This window comes from Pinus tabuliformis, chromosome 5_1 (assembly GCF_031772625.1).
Source record: "Pinus tabuliformis cultivar Carrire ecotype Pingquan chromosome 5_1, CPIR1, whole genome shotgun sequence".
Taxonomy (NCBI): domain Eukaryota; kingdom Viridiplantae; phylum Streptophyta; class Pinopsida; order Pinales; family Pinaceae; genus Pinus; species Pinus tabuliformis.
In genome coordinates this window covers 809,661,433-809,676,405 of record NC_142305.1, presented here as the reverse complement: position 1 = coordinate 809,676,405, position 14,973 = coordinate 809,661,433, and the positions used below count along the sequence as shown (strand labels likewise).

At 37.0% G+C, this 14,973-nt stretch overlaps 1 protein-coding gene across 1 annotated transcript in view; it reads right to left on the bottom strand.

Annotated features, from left to right (window-relative positions):
* The window catches only part of FAS2 (Transducin/WD40 repeat-like superfamily protein), a 73,219-nt gene that overhangs the window by 29,147 nt on the left and 29,099 nt on the right, over positions 1-14,973 (bottom strand). Inside the window, exons 3-8 of the mRNA XM_089432969.1 lie at positions 14,184-14,210; positions 13,413-13,485; positions 13,200-13,303; positions 12,855-13,066; positions 12,651-12,753; positions 9,577-9,649 (exon numbers count right to left, since the gene is read on the bottom strand). Of these exons, the coding sequence (XP_089289095.1) occupies positions 9,577-9,649; positions 12,651-12,753; positions 12,855-13,066; positions 13,200-13,303; positions 13,413-13,485; positions 14,184-14,210 (592 nt within the window). The remainder of the gene's footprint in view (positions 1-9,576; positions 9,650-12,650; positions 12,754-12,854; positions 13,067-13,199; positions 13,304-13,412; positions 13,486-14,183; positions 14,211-14,973) is intronic.

Here is a 14,973-nt window from a genome sequence, read left to right as displayed (position 1 = left end):
ACCACAAGCAACACACTCCCAAAATACATCAAACCATTGTATGTCCAATGATCCTAACTAGGATATCTCTCTAGCCTATCTCGATTAGAGTGAAAACTCAACTTCAATTGAACATATTTTCTCCATCTTCAACCCAACAAGCAACTTACTCCCAAATACATCAAACTTCTACATATCAAATGTGTTCCACTTGATCATCTTGACATGTGAAAGTTTTTTCATCTTGTAGATTAATTGAATTGCTAAATCTATAAGTATAAATTCCAAATGCTTATTGCCCAAAATATAGTAAATAAAGGTAAATTTAGTTGTGCAATGACTGGTGAATATGCGATGTTTGACATTTTCTATGTAACTCTACATATTCATTTTCTTTTTTATCAATTTCTTACAATACATACATATATGTATAATTTGTACACACTTGTCTGACCCCATTTCTTCAAATTTCCAAAGTGATTTCGGAAAAACCTACCCATCTTGGACATCATGCACTTTTCTACTCTCCACACTTCAAGCAACTTTAGAAGTTTATGATTACAAGCTAATGCAAGTTGAAAGCAATGCATAAGACTAAGATTTGATTCTCAAGCAATGAATCTGGAAACATCTTGGGATTCCAAATTCAATGCAAAATAAAAATTATGCCTTCAATCTAGAAGGTTTCTTAGATCTTACCCCTCTGAAGTTTTGACCTTAGGGTTGTTGTAAAGATACCAAAGCAAAGGGATAAGTTTCAATCCTTTTAGGGCAACTTATCAGCTAATAACCAAATCTAAAGATACTTTTTACAACAAGTGTAGCCGCAGTGTGATAGGAATAAAATCAGCCCCATATATTCTTCACCTAGATTCAAATCACTTAACAATTGTCCTTTTACTTATGTCAAATCAACAAGACATATATGGTTGTAAATAACAAAGCATAAAAAGACATATAGTTGAAAATTAAATCTGGATTGAATAGTTTGAAACTTCATTAATGTGTTCATGATGGAGTACATGTACATACCATAGCCCTTTTTCGAAGCTAGTACAAGTCCTCTTAGCTCTCCAAATCCTAGCTAGGAAAAAAAACAAAACCCTAGCAACCAAGAATATTCAATGGGAGAGAATCACTCCAACACACCCTCTCCTCTTTTTTCACATTTCCACCCAAGGGTTTTTTCACAAAATACTAATCTCCAATCTCCAAGGATAAATCCCAACCCTAGATCTCCTAGATGCTCCAAGATAATCCAAGAAGACCATGAAACCCTCACAACTCACAAGAGAGAGATAAAGCAGATGTGAAGACTATAGAGAAAGAGAGAGGGGCTAATGTGCTCTTCTCTAAGTCACATCTCATCACAAGAGTGAATACAACTAAGAGAATTGAACGTATATTAAAGGGAAAGACTTTCTACTTCCTCTATTTATATGAAAGTTAAGGGAGGCCAACAAAACAATGTGGGCCTTGGCCCTTGCAAGCAACCTATCATGAGCACTTGTAGACCAACACAAGCAAGACAGTACACTCTAAAATACATGTCCCTGCTTCAAGATAATGTTGTGCATAATAATGGCTCCAATGTGATGTAGCTACACAGGGTAAGTCCACATCCCTCCATCACAAGCCTTCACGATCTCCATTGATCCTCATAAGCAATGTACTCCACGAAGTCAACCATCTCTACAAGATTGTTGTCAAAGCCCTTTTGTCGCCTAAATCCACACCTAGGATTATCATGGAAAAAGTCTCTAACTCCACTTGGTGTTGCCTGGGGGCAAGTTAGGGTTGTTACCCACTTCACAACTCCTTTGTCTATGCTAACTCCTAGTGAAGTCAAGGAGGGTAGTCCCTAAAGGATAAAACTAAGGCTTGATTAGTGATATGCTAAACAAGTTCTGGGAGTTAATATGAGTTACACCAATTTACAATTAACCATTACAAGATAAATATCACATGTGCTTCCAAATAGATGAATTCACAAGTACATAAGCACCACATGTACTTCAACATAAGAAATGACTTTGCAAGAACATCACATATCATTCATAACAAACATATATGAGAGGAACAAAGCAATATAAGCATATGATCAATTGAGAGACCAGTGATAATAATCCAAGTAAATGCTTTGCAACAAAAAGTACTAGGAAATGAAAGGGACTAAAAGCAAAGTACTTGAAATAGAATTTCTTGAAATAAAATGCTTTGAAATTGTAAACCAACTTATAAAATCAAAAGCAGCGATATCTAGTACACAATGTGAAATGTGAAATGTGATGAATTGTTTCTTGGTTGATTTTACAGTTATTAGGTTGTCTCTTATGTTAGATTAATTTGAAGCTACAGCATGCAAATCAAACTAGTTTCAATTCAACTTTCCCTTCCATCCTTATCCTCGTTGGCTTAAGTAAAGGTGCAAGGAGGTACAAAGGAGAAAGCTAAGGCTCTGTGCGCCCCCTAGATTCTCAATGCACCTCACTTGCAAGTAGATCCAACACTAGATTGACCCAGTCTGATTTAGCAAGTCAAGTGTTTACCATTCCCCCAATCCCATAATAAGAAGGCATAGGAGGGAAAGGGTACCTAGATTAAACTACTTCAACCAATTAAGTTGGGGGTTAATTTCCTCTAAGTGCAAAAAAAAATCAAATCTAGTAAAAACTAGCAAGTTAAGAGACTAAACTAAACTTAATTGCTCAAAAGGAAATGAAATGATTTGCAATTAACAAATTTACAATAAGATGCCTTGTATAAATAGATGATGTTATGAAAGAAGGTAACAAGATCAACTTAGATAAATAAGCAAGTGAAATTGCAAATAAAACAAGCTATGAACACTAGTTAATTGCAAGAAAAAAAGATGGATGAAATTTAGTTCTTGAGGCTCATTCAAAAGTATGCATGTAAATTTTAGACACTGTGAACCATGAAATGAAAAGTGAATGGAAGGATTACAACTAGTCTAATCTACTTTAGTGTTGAAGTAATGAAACAAACCAATCAATCAAGCAAATGAAGGCCTTCACCAGATTGGGAAGAGTGGGATGCGAAGGGGAAAGAATCCCCGAGCACCCAAAAGAAAAGGTGATTTTTATTATAGAGTTAAGATCCCCTTATATGATGATGAGGATATGGAGCAAGTCCCTTGGAGAGGTTAACAAATTGTCCCTCAAAAGGGAAAAGGTACCTCTTAAAATTCTAATTAGTTAAAATAAGCAAGTTACAACTAACCACCTCCTCTTGAGAGGAACTAAATGAAAATTAATTACACTTAGGAATCAATTGCTTAGAAATATTGGGAAATTCCAAGAAGGTGAATGTCACAAATACAAAAATGATTGAACCCTCCCTAACAGGGATTTCAAATCTGCCCAAAGGACTGGTTACTTCCCTTTCAAATCTGCCCAAAAAGGGAGCTTGAAGGTCTGTTAAGGCAGTTACAATATATCAGTCCAAAAGAGGACAAATCTGCCCACTAAAATGTATTAAAAATCAGTCCCCATAAGTAGAAAACTTCTGCCAAGCAAAACAAGTCATCACTGCCCAATATCAGTCCCAAAATGAAAGAGAGATCAGTCTTAGGAGACACTTGATCACTGCAAAAAAGGTCAGCAAAAGACAAGGTGAAAGAAGCAAAGCTTACTTAGGCGTCCACAAGATTAGTGATCAAACTAATTTAGAAAAAAATTGACAAGTTAACTACACTATAACTTGAATAAAACTATATCCTATAGCAACCAAGAAATGTTGGGATACACCAACTCTTCTTGGCCAACTTGTGGCTGTTAGAACAGCCACTAAATAGCCTTCAAATAGTTAGATTTTTAATGAATCCATACATAAGGTAACCAAAAGCAATATTTTAGAATTTTGAGTAAGGAAGAATAGACGTTGGGCCTCTTTTCATGTCCTTCTTTTGGATGCCTTTGGCCGCCCCAAATGATGGCAAGATTGCAACTTCCTAAACTTTTGAAGGTTGGTTGATCTAACCAACGATTTCCCCAAACCTCAAATCTTTCAAAAGGCAACTTGTGCTACACTTAAGATACTTGCATTCAATCGATTAGTAAATTCAAGGAAATAGAATTGCAAAAGAGAAATGACAACTTGTGCTATTCACAAGTACACAATATCATCAATTCAAGTTTGCAAATGACTATTAAAGGATAGACAAATACTTGTCTACCTCTCCCTAGGCAATATTACCCCTATTTGGGTCTTGATCTACCAAAAGAAACAAAACAAAATCAATTCAAAATAACAAAAATATACCTTCCATCAAGGAAAGATCACCAACATCACGCCAAGATAGAACCTCCAAAGACTTTTCTTTATTATCATAAGCAAGAATAAAATGACAGCATATACACAAGCATTAGCTTCCCAACCATGAGAAACAATGAGCCCATGGGTTACATTTATAAGAAATTGGGAGAAAATCCCAATGAAAAATTGATGAACAAGTGGCATTGTTGGTGGAAATCCCAAGGAAAATCTAACTCCATAGGAGGCAAATCAAATTGTTGTGAGACTCCTGTAGGTGGCAGTTTATCCTCCCTTGCTAACAGTGTACATCCTTCTCTGTGTTGATTTATGGTAGCATTGGATGTGCTCTAAGCCTCAAAATTTGCAGGGAGGCTTGGACACATGTATTCCACAATAGCCAGAAATCGTTTTGGGAAATTCCACCTGGAATCAATTTTATTAAAATAATTAATTGTTTTTAATGGGTGCCTAAATCTAAACTTAGGGAATTAAAATAATTAAAGGGTATTAAAATAATTAAAGGGTATTAATCTAATTGTAGGTGAAACTTATAAAAAAAGACGAGGATCAAGCCAAAATGATCTGAGCCATTGATTAGAATCTAATCAGGGTCGTTGGTTCTCGACTGGAGGGTTATAAGAGGAGGCTTGATGGGCATTTGGAAAAAACATCGAGTGGGAGATCAAAGATCGAATTTCTGAAGAGAGCAACATAACAATTGCCAAAGAGAAGTTTGAAGTGATTTCTTGCAGTAAGGGACAAGGATAGTTTCGATTGGAGAATTCCCCTGATCCGGGAATACACAGCAGAGGAGGCAGAGAGAGATCCAAGAGAGGCAACGCAGAGGCAGCGCAAAGCCTTGAGGAGATCCATATTTTTGCTGGAGAGGTCAATTTCTGAAGCCGAAAGTCGAGGTGCAAGACCGGGAGGACAAAATCGAAGTCTCAGAGGCAAATCGATCAACAGAAAGGGTGACATCATCCCTAGAAGCTGTGACAATGGGCCTACGCAATGACTACGCAAAGGCAGCAAGGGACAACCCATTATGTGGCTGGCTCAGTCGGGATTGCCAGTGATAGTGTGAGGTATTTCTCAATAATCTTCTGTCAATCACATTCGTTGTACTGGATAGCCAGCAAGGCATCCAGAGATGGTATTCAGAAAATTATTGCTTAATAATACAAACCCTCAGTTGTTGCATTGGTTTTCCCACATTGGGTTTTTCTGGGGACATTTGTCCAAAAATAATTGTGTAATGTGTTGTGTATTTCTTTCTTGCTCACTTACTTGTTTCCGCATATAATTTTAATTGGTGAAGGTTGTGGTGTATTAGTTTTGATATTTGTTGTAGGAAGCAGTAAATAATTGGTTCAGTAATTAACAAATAAAAGGAACTTAATCAGTTGCTGCAGTAGAAATTTGGGCTTCCAAATTTTCACACTCTGACTATGTGTTGCCTTTGTGCAACAGTTGTGAGATGAAGTGGAGAAAGGGGGGAACAAATCCCTATTAAATCAGCATTCAATTTCGTGTGAAATTTTCCTTGATGTTGAAAATGTAACTAGTATTGGTGTTCATAATTGTCGATTGGCTTATGATTTGATGTAATTATTATGTATTTGAAAAGGAGAAGAAAAGAAAATATTGTAAAGATCAAAGAAAAAATATTTTATAAGCATGGGTTTCATGCTCTAATTACTATGTTTATAGGTCAAAGCACCCATTGAGAGCTTCTAGGGTTGAGTCATGAGTCTTAATCCTTTGTCATCTTGTAATAAACCCTTCTTGGGCTTTTTGTATCAAGAAAAGGAATATGTATTTGTGTCAAAAATGTAAATTTACCCTCCTCCACCAAGTCGGCCACAACATCCATCAAGTCGGCCTCATAAAGGGAATTTGACCACACAAGAGACTATATATAAGCAGTGGATTCGACCTATTGAGCATTCATCCGAGAAAGTAATTCGATCTGCAATTTTGGTGAAGAAAAAGTGTGAAATTGAAGAAAAGAGAAGATAACCCCTAGCGAGGAAGGAACAATTGTCAAGCAAAAGAGACTGAAATTATCTCTGTTTTTGTCACGCGTGCAAGAAGTTAGGGGCTACTACACATCTGAATTGTTGCAGGCTGAAATTCAAAAGTTACACAGAGGGTTGGGACCCTTGTTTTGAAAGGGTTGACTTGTGTTGACTTTTGGAGAAATTGACTAGAGTTTGACTAATCTTCTTGGGAGGCTGACTTGGTGGATTAAAGGAGGACTTGTTGTTGTCTAAGGGTCTTGGTTGTCTCATTTGATTTGGTTCTTGAAAAAGAGAAGAGAATTTTTGTTGGGTTTTCCCCTAGAAGAGCCGTTTTTGCCTTGGCAGAGAGCCTACAACCTGTGTGCTTGTTGTTTTGATCTTCATGTATTTATGTTTTGGTAGTTGATGATAAAAAGATAAAAGAAGACATCAAGAAGTTAAATAAGACCTAACGAAGATAACAATACATAACAAATAATTATCAAGGTAAGAAAATATTTCTGCCTTTCTGATTTTCTAACACTTCGGCCATGTGTGTAGCTATTATAGACTCGCAACCTTGACAGGCCTGCATATGACAGCTGTGGGATGTGGGAGTTAACTCCACTCAAACTTTGGTTTTATCTGCCAACAAATCCATCTTCTATTATGACTTCAGCTTTGCCCCTTCTTTTGTGAAGTTTATCCCTTAAATCGTGGGATTTTGCAACCCTAACTAACTATGGGAAAAGTCAATTTGCCCCTCCCATGTGATGGCCCATTTGGCCATCCTATGTGACCCTTCAAATCAGATTTGAACACAACATTAATTTCCACATCATTCTCTTGTTCTTCTAACTTGTAGAACTATTTATTTTTTCCTCCACTTAATTAATTTTTTGAGTTTTTATGCCACATTTTGCCACTAAGATAGGAAAAGTGGGTTTTGAGGGGTTAGAAGTCATTTTTCGACCCTCAAAGTGGTCTTTAGAAGAATGTTGGAATGGAGAGCGTGATTTTTAAGTACTTATATGCCCCCAACATCTTCTAGGCTCACTTATTTACAATTTTTTGAATAATTTAATTAAAAATCCCATCTTGCAAGAATTTTAAATAAATTGAAAAATCCTATCAAAACCTAATCAAATTTCACAACACTTTAGATATGTCCTAGTATGGTAATATACATCAACTCTAGGCACTAGGACAGACACAAGGCTCAATTCTCAAGCTATCAGAAACCCAAGGCTCAATCATCAAGCCATCTCTCCAGTGTTGAATGTAGGGGAGTGAAAAAAATTAGTTAATTATTCATCGTTGAAAAGCAGGAATAATTAGCTAAGTGAAAAAAAACTCTAGAGTATACTCACTTGACGATTGAGTCCCAAGTCATCTAAGCCTTTTACAAAAGGTCATCATACTAGCGACATTTAATACAATTCCCCGCAGGGTTGCGAAATTTGAGAGCGAAAGAAGTAGAGAGAGGAGAGAAAAAAAAGGTCAATAGGTGTTTGTTGACTTCTAGTCTTCTGAAAAATTATGAGTGCCCTATATATTGGGCCATGGGGTTTTCAAGTTTTGCTTGGTGCAAGCCAGCAAATAACAAGCCCCAAGCATCCCCAAGCCGTCTCCAAGCATTATAACAAGAATTCAAGTTGCCATATGCCAAATAAGACCTGATGCCCTCTTCCAAGTTGCACAATGCTCCATGTCCCATGTAAGGCACTCTCCAAGCAACTGTATCCTTCATAAAGCCGCAATGAAGGGCATCCACCAAACTATCAAGAAAACTCCAACACCTAAGGGAAGAACACTAAGCCAGCAACCATATGAAGTCAAGCATCCATTGAGAAAGCTATCCCCATTGTGCAAATCCATCAAGAACCATCTTTCATGTGCCAAACCGTCTCAAACCATCTAGGGGTTGAGCATACACCATGTACCCCAAATCTCATGAAGCACCCCAGCATGTTGTCAATACTTCCAAAGTAACCCTAAAAATTAACAATAAGCTCTATGTTCTTTGAAGCCTTTAACTAATACAAGTCTAGGCATCCCATATCTCATGCGTTTAATCTTCTTGTTTGGGTATGACAATTGAATCTCAATCAACTTACCCATCATGGTAGAAGCAAGAATATTTAAGCAAACTCAAATTTATATTGCTCATATGTTTTTCTTTACCAAAATCACAATTTTTAAATTTGAATTTCGTAATTAGGAGTTTGTAATTTCAAAGTACAACTACTCCATTTTAATCAAATGTGTTCATTGGTGTAGCTTTTGCTTCTGCATTGACCTACAAATGCCCATCAAGCATTCAAAGGCTTGGAGCTAGTCTGAAGCATTGCAAGAACCTTGTCTGTACACATCTGAGGGGAAAAGACAAATGGTTTGAAAAGAGAACTTTCAGAATCTTGAAGCAATAAAAACTGTCACCAACAACACCAAGCACAGGGAAATTTAAACATACAACTTCATAAGCTCTTGTGCATCTTCAAGAAGCAAGAAAATCAAAATTCTGCTTAAGACATCAATATCTTATGCTTATTTCATCTTTGAACCAATAGTTTCCCTTGAGAGGCTATTGTGGTTCAATTATACCTTCTATTTGGTGTTCAAATCAGTGTTGCAAAACTTGGACTATGAAAAACCCTGACTGGGGATATCAACTCAAGAAATCAGGAAACTTGGGAAAATTCAGCAAAAGTTTGGCATAAGCAATGCAAAATACATTAATTTTGTCAATTTTTTTAAATAAGTTGAGCATGATAAAAATACAAGGTTGCTCCTTTGAAACACAAGGGAAGCTTCCTCCCTCTCGAAATTGCACAACCCGCAACAAGAAACAAGAAATCACGGGGGAGCAATTTGCTAAATAGGAGGGTTTTTTCAACCAGCAATTTTTTTCAAGAAATAGCCAAGTTTTTCAAATACCTGACCAACTCACTATTTTTTGCAGACAAGAACTCAGCAAACCTGAAACACTTGGAAAAGACCCAAGAAATGGTCAAGTTTTTCTACACAGATTTAAATTCTAAAGAGAACCATTGATATGAAATATATGCATCCCTGGTGTTTTCTTCAATTTACATTTGCATCCCATTTTGAATACAGAAATGTCAAAACTATTATAGAGCTTCAACGGGTCTGTGCAAAGCTAGAAAAATCGAATTTATTTATTGTAATAGACTACAAATGCAAAATAACTGTAACGTGAACAAGATAAAGTTTAGGAAATGATTGGATGATTAGGACGTGTGATACCCATTGAAAGACTATTCAATCTTATTTAATAAAAGCAAGCATGCAAAGTTACCTAGAAAAGTCCTTTCTAGAAAAAATATACGCCGTGTTGGAAGCTGATGAATCTGCAGAAAACTTGTGAATACCTGAAATAACCAAATTACTTGCCATTTAGAAAGCCAAATCTATTAACAGCAGTTAAGGTGTTGATTGAAATTCCTTATTGCAAAGTAGAAAGAAAAGTAAATACCAGAAACAACCTGCCATTTAGAAAGCCACATCTATTAACAGCAGTTAATGTGTTGATTGAAAATTCCGTATTGCAAACTAGAAAGAAAAGTGAAACAATTTAACTAGTTGTTCCTTTTTCTGTCCTTGGAGCATGTATTGCAATAGAGGAAAGATACACCTTCCAAGAGAACATCTGCAGAAGTTCTGCAGTATATAACTTCTTTATTCAAACAATTAAGATCTCATAAACTTGAGATATCAAAAATGGAATTTAAAACAGCATTTCCTAAAATGGTGAGAGTTTGAAGGATATCAAAGGTATCCCGACAAAAGAAGAGAAGTCAAAATAAGAACTTATCGAACCAAAATTACTAAAACAAAAAAAATCATTTGGAACCATCAGAAGCAGAAAAGCCATGACCAATGAAAGCAACAATTGGAAAGGAAAAAAAAAAACCTAGAAAATGTGCACTTTATAAGACTACATTGTCCAACTGATCCATACGAAGTTTGCAGGAGATAAAGATAAGATAATTTTATTAATGTCCAACAAATTATCACAAATAGGTCAAAGGGACTTTTGACTACGAAAGTATCAATACACTGTCAAAGATAATTCAATACAGTCAGAGAGAATTCAGAAAATTAAAAACCATTGCTCTTACTTTATAAAAAGGACAGATCTTTCATTTATTCATGTTGGGAGGTGTTATGATAGTTGAATGAGTTCTGGAAACAGTTCTTCAAAAAAATCAGCAAAGATGAGGAATGAGCTCAAGAGCGAATTCGAAGGGCCCTTGCTTGAACCACATGCGACAGTAGTAGCGTCCAAAGGCTGACCAAAGCACAGGCCTTTGCAAATCTGTAAGCCACATGCAGGGCTGTGGAACCTTGCACTTGCCACCTTAACCAGGTTATGCAGGTGAACATGCTGGCCAAGCGTTGTTTTGGCATAACTGAAAACCCTCTTGAGTCTTACATACCACATATGAGTCTTGTGTATGGGTATTTGTCTGATGATGAGAAGGAGAAGGCCATGCTTAAGGGTCAGGCTAAATTCCATGACCTCATCCGCGACACGGAATTCCAGGAATCTGCGAAGATGGCATTTGAGGCGACTAGGCTACGATGGCACAAGGATTTAGGGCTCCGTTGCACAGCATCCACTCTCCATCATCCAGATCCTGAGGCGGGAGTGAAGGTCGAGTCAGGTGAGCAGGCGACGAAGGTTGGCGGCTTTGATTTTGGAAGCATGAGGGTTTCACATTTCTTTGGCTCCCAGGTTTTGGGGAGAACTCCTTATCTTTTCCCTGGAAAACCATCATTTCAGATTGGTTATTGGATGGATGAAAAGAGGGCGGTGAAGACATACAACTCAAAGCGAATGGGTTTTAAATCTTGGTCAAAACTCTCAAGGGGCATTCTATCCAGATTTGGGTGCAAGAGGAGCAAAACATGGGGCTCACAAAGCAGATCCTTGAACAACATCTGGGGATCCTGGCAGCTCTACAACGCCTCATCTACGAAGGAAAACAGGTACAGGATCATCTACAATTGAAGTTTTATGGCATATCCCAGGACTCTACACTATTTCTAGTACTGAGATTGCGTGGGGGCATTGTAGGCTCCAGAGCCTCAGCTGCCACAACATCATATAAGGACATAGTACATGGAAAGGGGCCAGTTCAAATGGAACAACCATCCTCCATCCCAAGGCCGTATATTGTGGAGAAGGTAGATGATATGCATCCTTGGGTATTAAAAATCAACAGGTAAACCATCTTTTTTCTTTCCTTCATTCAAGGGCTATCATATGTAGATTTAATGGGTTTTGGCCAAAACCAAATGCATTGCATCAATGGATTTTCACAGCCTCGACAAAAAACTGTGACATCTATCTCTGCTCCAAGGGCTTTTTCATTGTCCAATTTGATACCCAAGAGAATATTGACAAAGTTCTAAACGAAGGACCCTAGATTTGGGGAAGAGCGAGCCTTTTCAATACTCTGGCCATTTTTAACAAAACAGATAATGAGTGAATTGAGCAAGGACTATTTACTTTTGTTCAAATCTGTATTGAAATAGACCTAACCAAAGACCTTCCCAATCGCACAATGCTGAAAAATGGAACATTTCAATGGATCCAAAGTCTAGACTACGAAAACACAGCATTCAAATGTCACACATGCTTTCAAACAGGACACCTGCAAGATTCTTGTCCATAGGCCAAAAAACCCCCAAGGAAAAGGGGCAAGCCCACAATACGAAAGGTTGGCGACCTTTTGATCCCACCTGTTCAGAGGATGAAGAAAAGGAGACCACAACTACTCAAGACAATAAAAATACCCAGAATACTGAAGGCACATCTCAGCCAACACAGAATGAACAAGATGGTGTGATGAAACATGAATCTGGTTATACTGATCCAATGGTATGCCAAAAAGTTGGGATAGACAGCACAAAGAGAGTTCATGAAGCAAGTTCTGATTCTGAAAAAGAACAACCCCCTAAGGTTACTGGGATGGAATTGGCAATAGTTCCTGTCGACTCAACTGAAGGGGGTTGGCAGAAGGTTCAGAAAAAGAAGGACAAGAAAGGGAAAAAAAAATGATTATTATAATTCTTGATCCTTATTTTTCCAGTGCTGATAGGCTTGGAATTCTTATGTAATTTTTTCAGTTTTTTTCCTTTGCACATAAGCCGAGAGGCTTATCTTACTGAATGCTTTCAGCATCTACAGAATGTAATTTTGTTCCTTGTTTAAAGTTGAATAAAATTACAGGTTTTTTCCCTTTGGAAAAAAACGGACAGATCTTTCATCACAATCAAGCAATCAATAAAAAGTTCTGATACAAATCTCTCACTAAGAAAACTATAGCTCAAAGCTTACGTCCATAATTAAGTTTTATGTTCTACCTGCTGGCACCACTAAAAATGAACCATCAGGTGACCATTCCAATCTTCTGAAAAATGATGGCAATGTCTCATCATGAAATAGGTGAAACTTTGTTGATGAACCCTGTTTCGAACACAAATAAGATACAGTTGTGTTATTGTAGAACAAAGCAAGCAAATAGAGCCATGTCTGCAAGTTCAATATTCCAAATGTCAAGAATGTACATCATCCTGTTTTTGCAATTCAGCCTTTGCAATGACGTGTTGGCACACATAGTTCAGCTTCTCCTGACTCTTAGCTCTAGCAGCCTGCGGCTTGTTGATATAAATCCTGCAAGTCCTGTCAGAACTCAATGAAGCAACATACTGGCCTGCTGGATCCCATGCAACACCTTGAACATAGTGCAGATGAGAATCCAAAATCTGCTGCACAGCACCTAGAAAAAAAAAAGGAACTATATTATCAGTAAAAAGAACTGGGTGTCGAGGAAACCAAACCGTAAGCCCTCAAAATATACTGTTCCAAATTCCAATACAGTCCAGAATCATTTGCATAAACAAGCACAATACCTTTGTTAGCATCCCATATAATACATGAATTATCAACTGAACCAGAAATCAAGAACGCTCCATCTGGTGACCATTGTATGTCAAGAATATCCTTGCGATGGAAGCTGCAGTGTAAGAACAGTAAGTAATGAGAAGCACAACCCCAATGAAGCAAAAAATTACAGTTCTTTGTGTTCCATTGACTGGGGAAAAGGACCATTAAAAGCATCTTACGAGAGTGTCCTTAGTACTTTCCAAGAATTTCCATTCTCTGTATAATGCAGTTTCCATATAAGCAGCTCCCCACCTGTAGATTCAACTATGTTATTTATGTTTCTATTACTATAGATACATCTTTCAGCTTAGAGAATCACTTCGAGTGAATACTGCATGCAAGAAAGGTACTACTGGAGAGAAATGGGAACCTGCCCTAATGGTGTGCCTATATTTTACACCATGCAAGCCAAACTATATAGAAGATAAAGGGCAAAAAATCCGAGGTAGTAGATGCATGTACCTATACTATACAACATGATGTTGAAATTATAATGAGCGGCAATTAATTGGAAAAGAGTCCCAGATGGATTGGTTGGTAAGCAAACAGTTAAATTGGGAAAATAACGAAAACTTTGACAAAGAAATAAGGTTTTAAAACATTTTCCAATGGTCAGGAATTTGGGAAAATCAGAAAATTGGAGAAATTTTTGGAAATAACGAGAAAATTTAAAAAAAAAAAAAAAAAGCATGCTAAAAATAAATATAAAAAAACAATATTTGGCATTTGGTGGAAAAGAAAGGGAAAAAAACAACATAACACTGATAAACCATAAGTACAAACTCCCAAAAGCAAGGATTTGAAAAGCTCATTATATCTTCAACTATAGAAAAATTAGATATTGCGCTCAGACTTATACTACATCGCTGATAAATATCAAGTTTCTAAAAGCAAGAGTTTGAAAGAGATTTCACCATGACAAATGCACTACTAGTTTAATAGTTACCTACCATCAGCCCCTGAACCAAGCTGCTCTCCTGCAGAAACAGAAGCTAACTGTTAGGATTCCTCGGCAGAAAAGAAATGAGGGACCATAATCCCTTGAAATATCCATATATGGTGTATTTTCTTTTTATAAATTAGCATATATTGTAAGCCTCCAAAAAAACCAGCATAGAAAATATCACCTCCAAAAGTTCAAAGAAAAACCTAAACTGAATACCAAAATTAATAATGAACTTTATGTGGACATGGCAGTCAGACCAAAGCAATTAATCACATTGCAGAACAAAACTGTAATTCAGAAGAGAACAAATTTCAAAATGAAAATAGTGAATATATAAATGTAGATAAGTTTAGAGAAAATAATTTTATTAATTTCCAAAAAGTGATAACAATAATTAGGTCAGTGCAACTCAAAAGAACAGCCACTGTATAAACTCTGAAAGTTCGAAAGCAGCCCTTATCACTACTCTATCAAAAGAAGAAAAGGAGCTAAATAAGTAGCCAGTGGAAACGAAAAGTAATGCAGATACGAAACCATGACCAGCATAAACTATAAACGTCAAGGTATGCTGGAGGAGACACAAATGAGAAGAGAGAGGAAGAAGATGGATCCCTGACAAAGTCATCAATCACCACAAAGGGACCTGTTGCCCATCCATATACATGGGTAACACTGGAGAAAATTTTATCTTACATTGCAGTTTTCCAGCCAGCAGCCCTACTATGATCCATAGATAGCCAACCTCAGATGCCTCTCATCCATTATCCAGTAAGTGCAATCATTGATCTATCCAG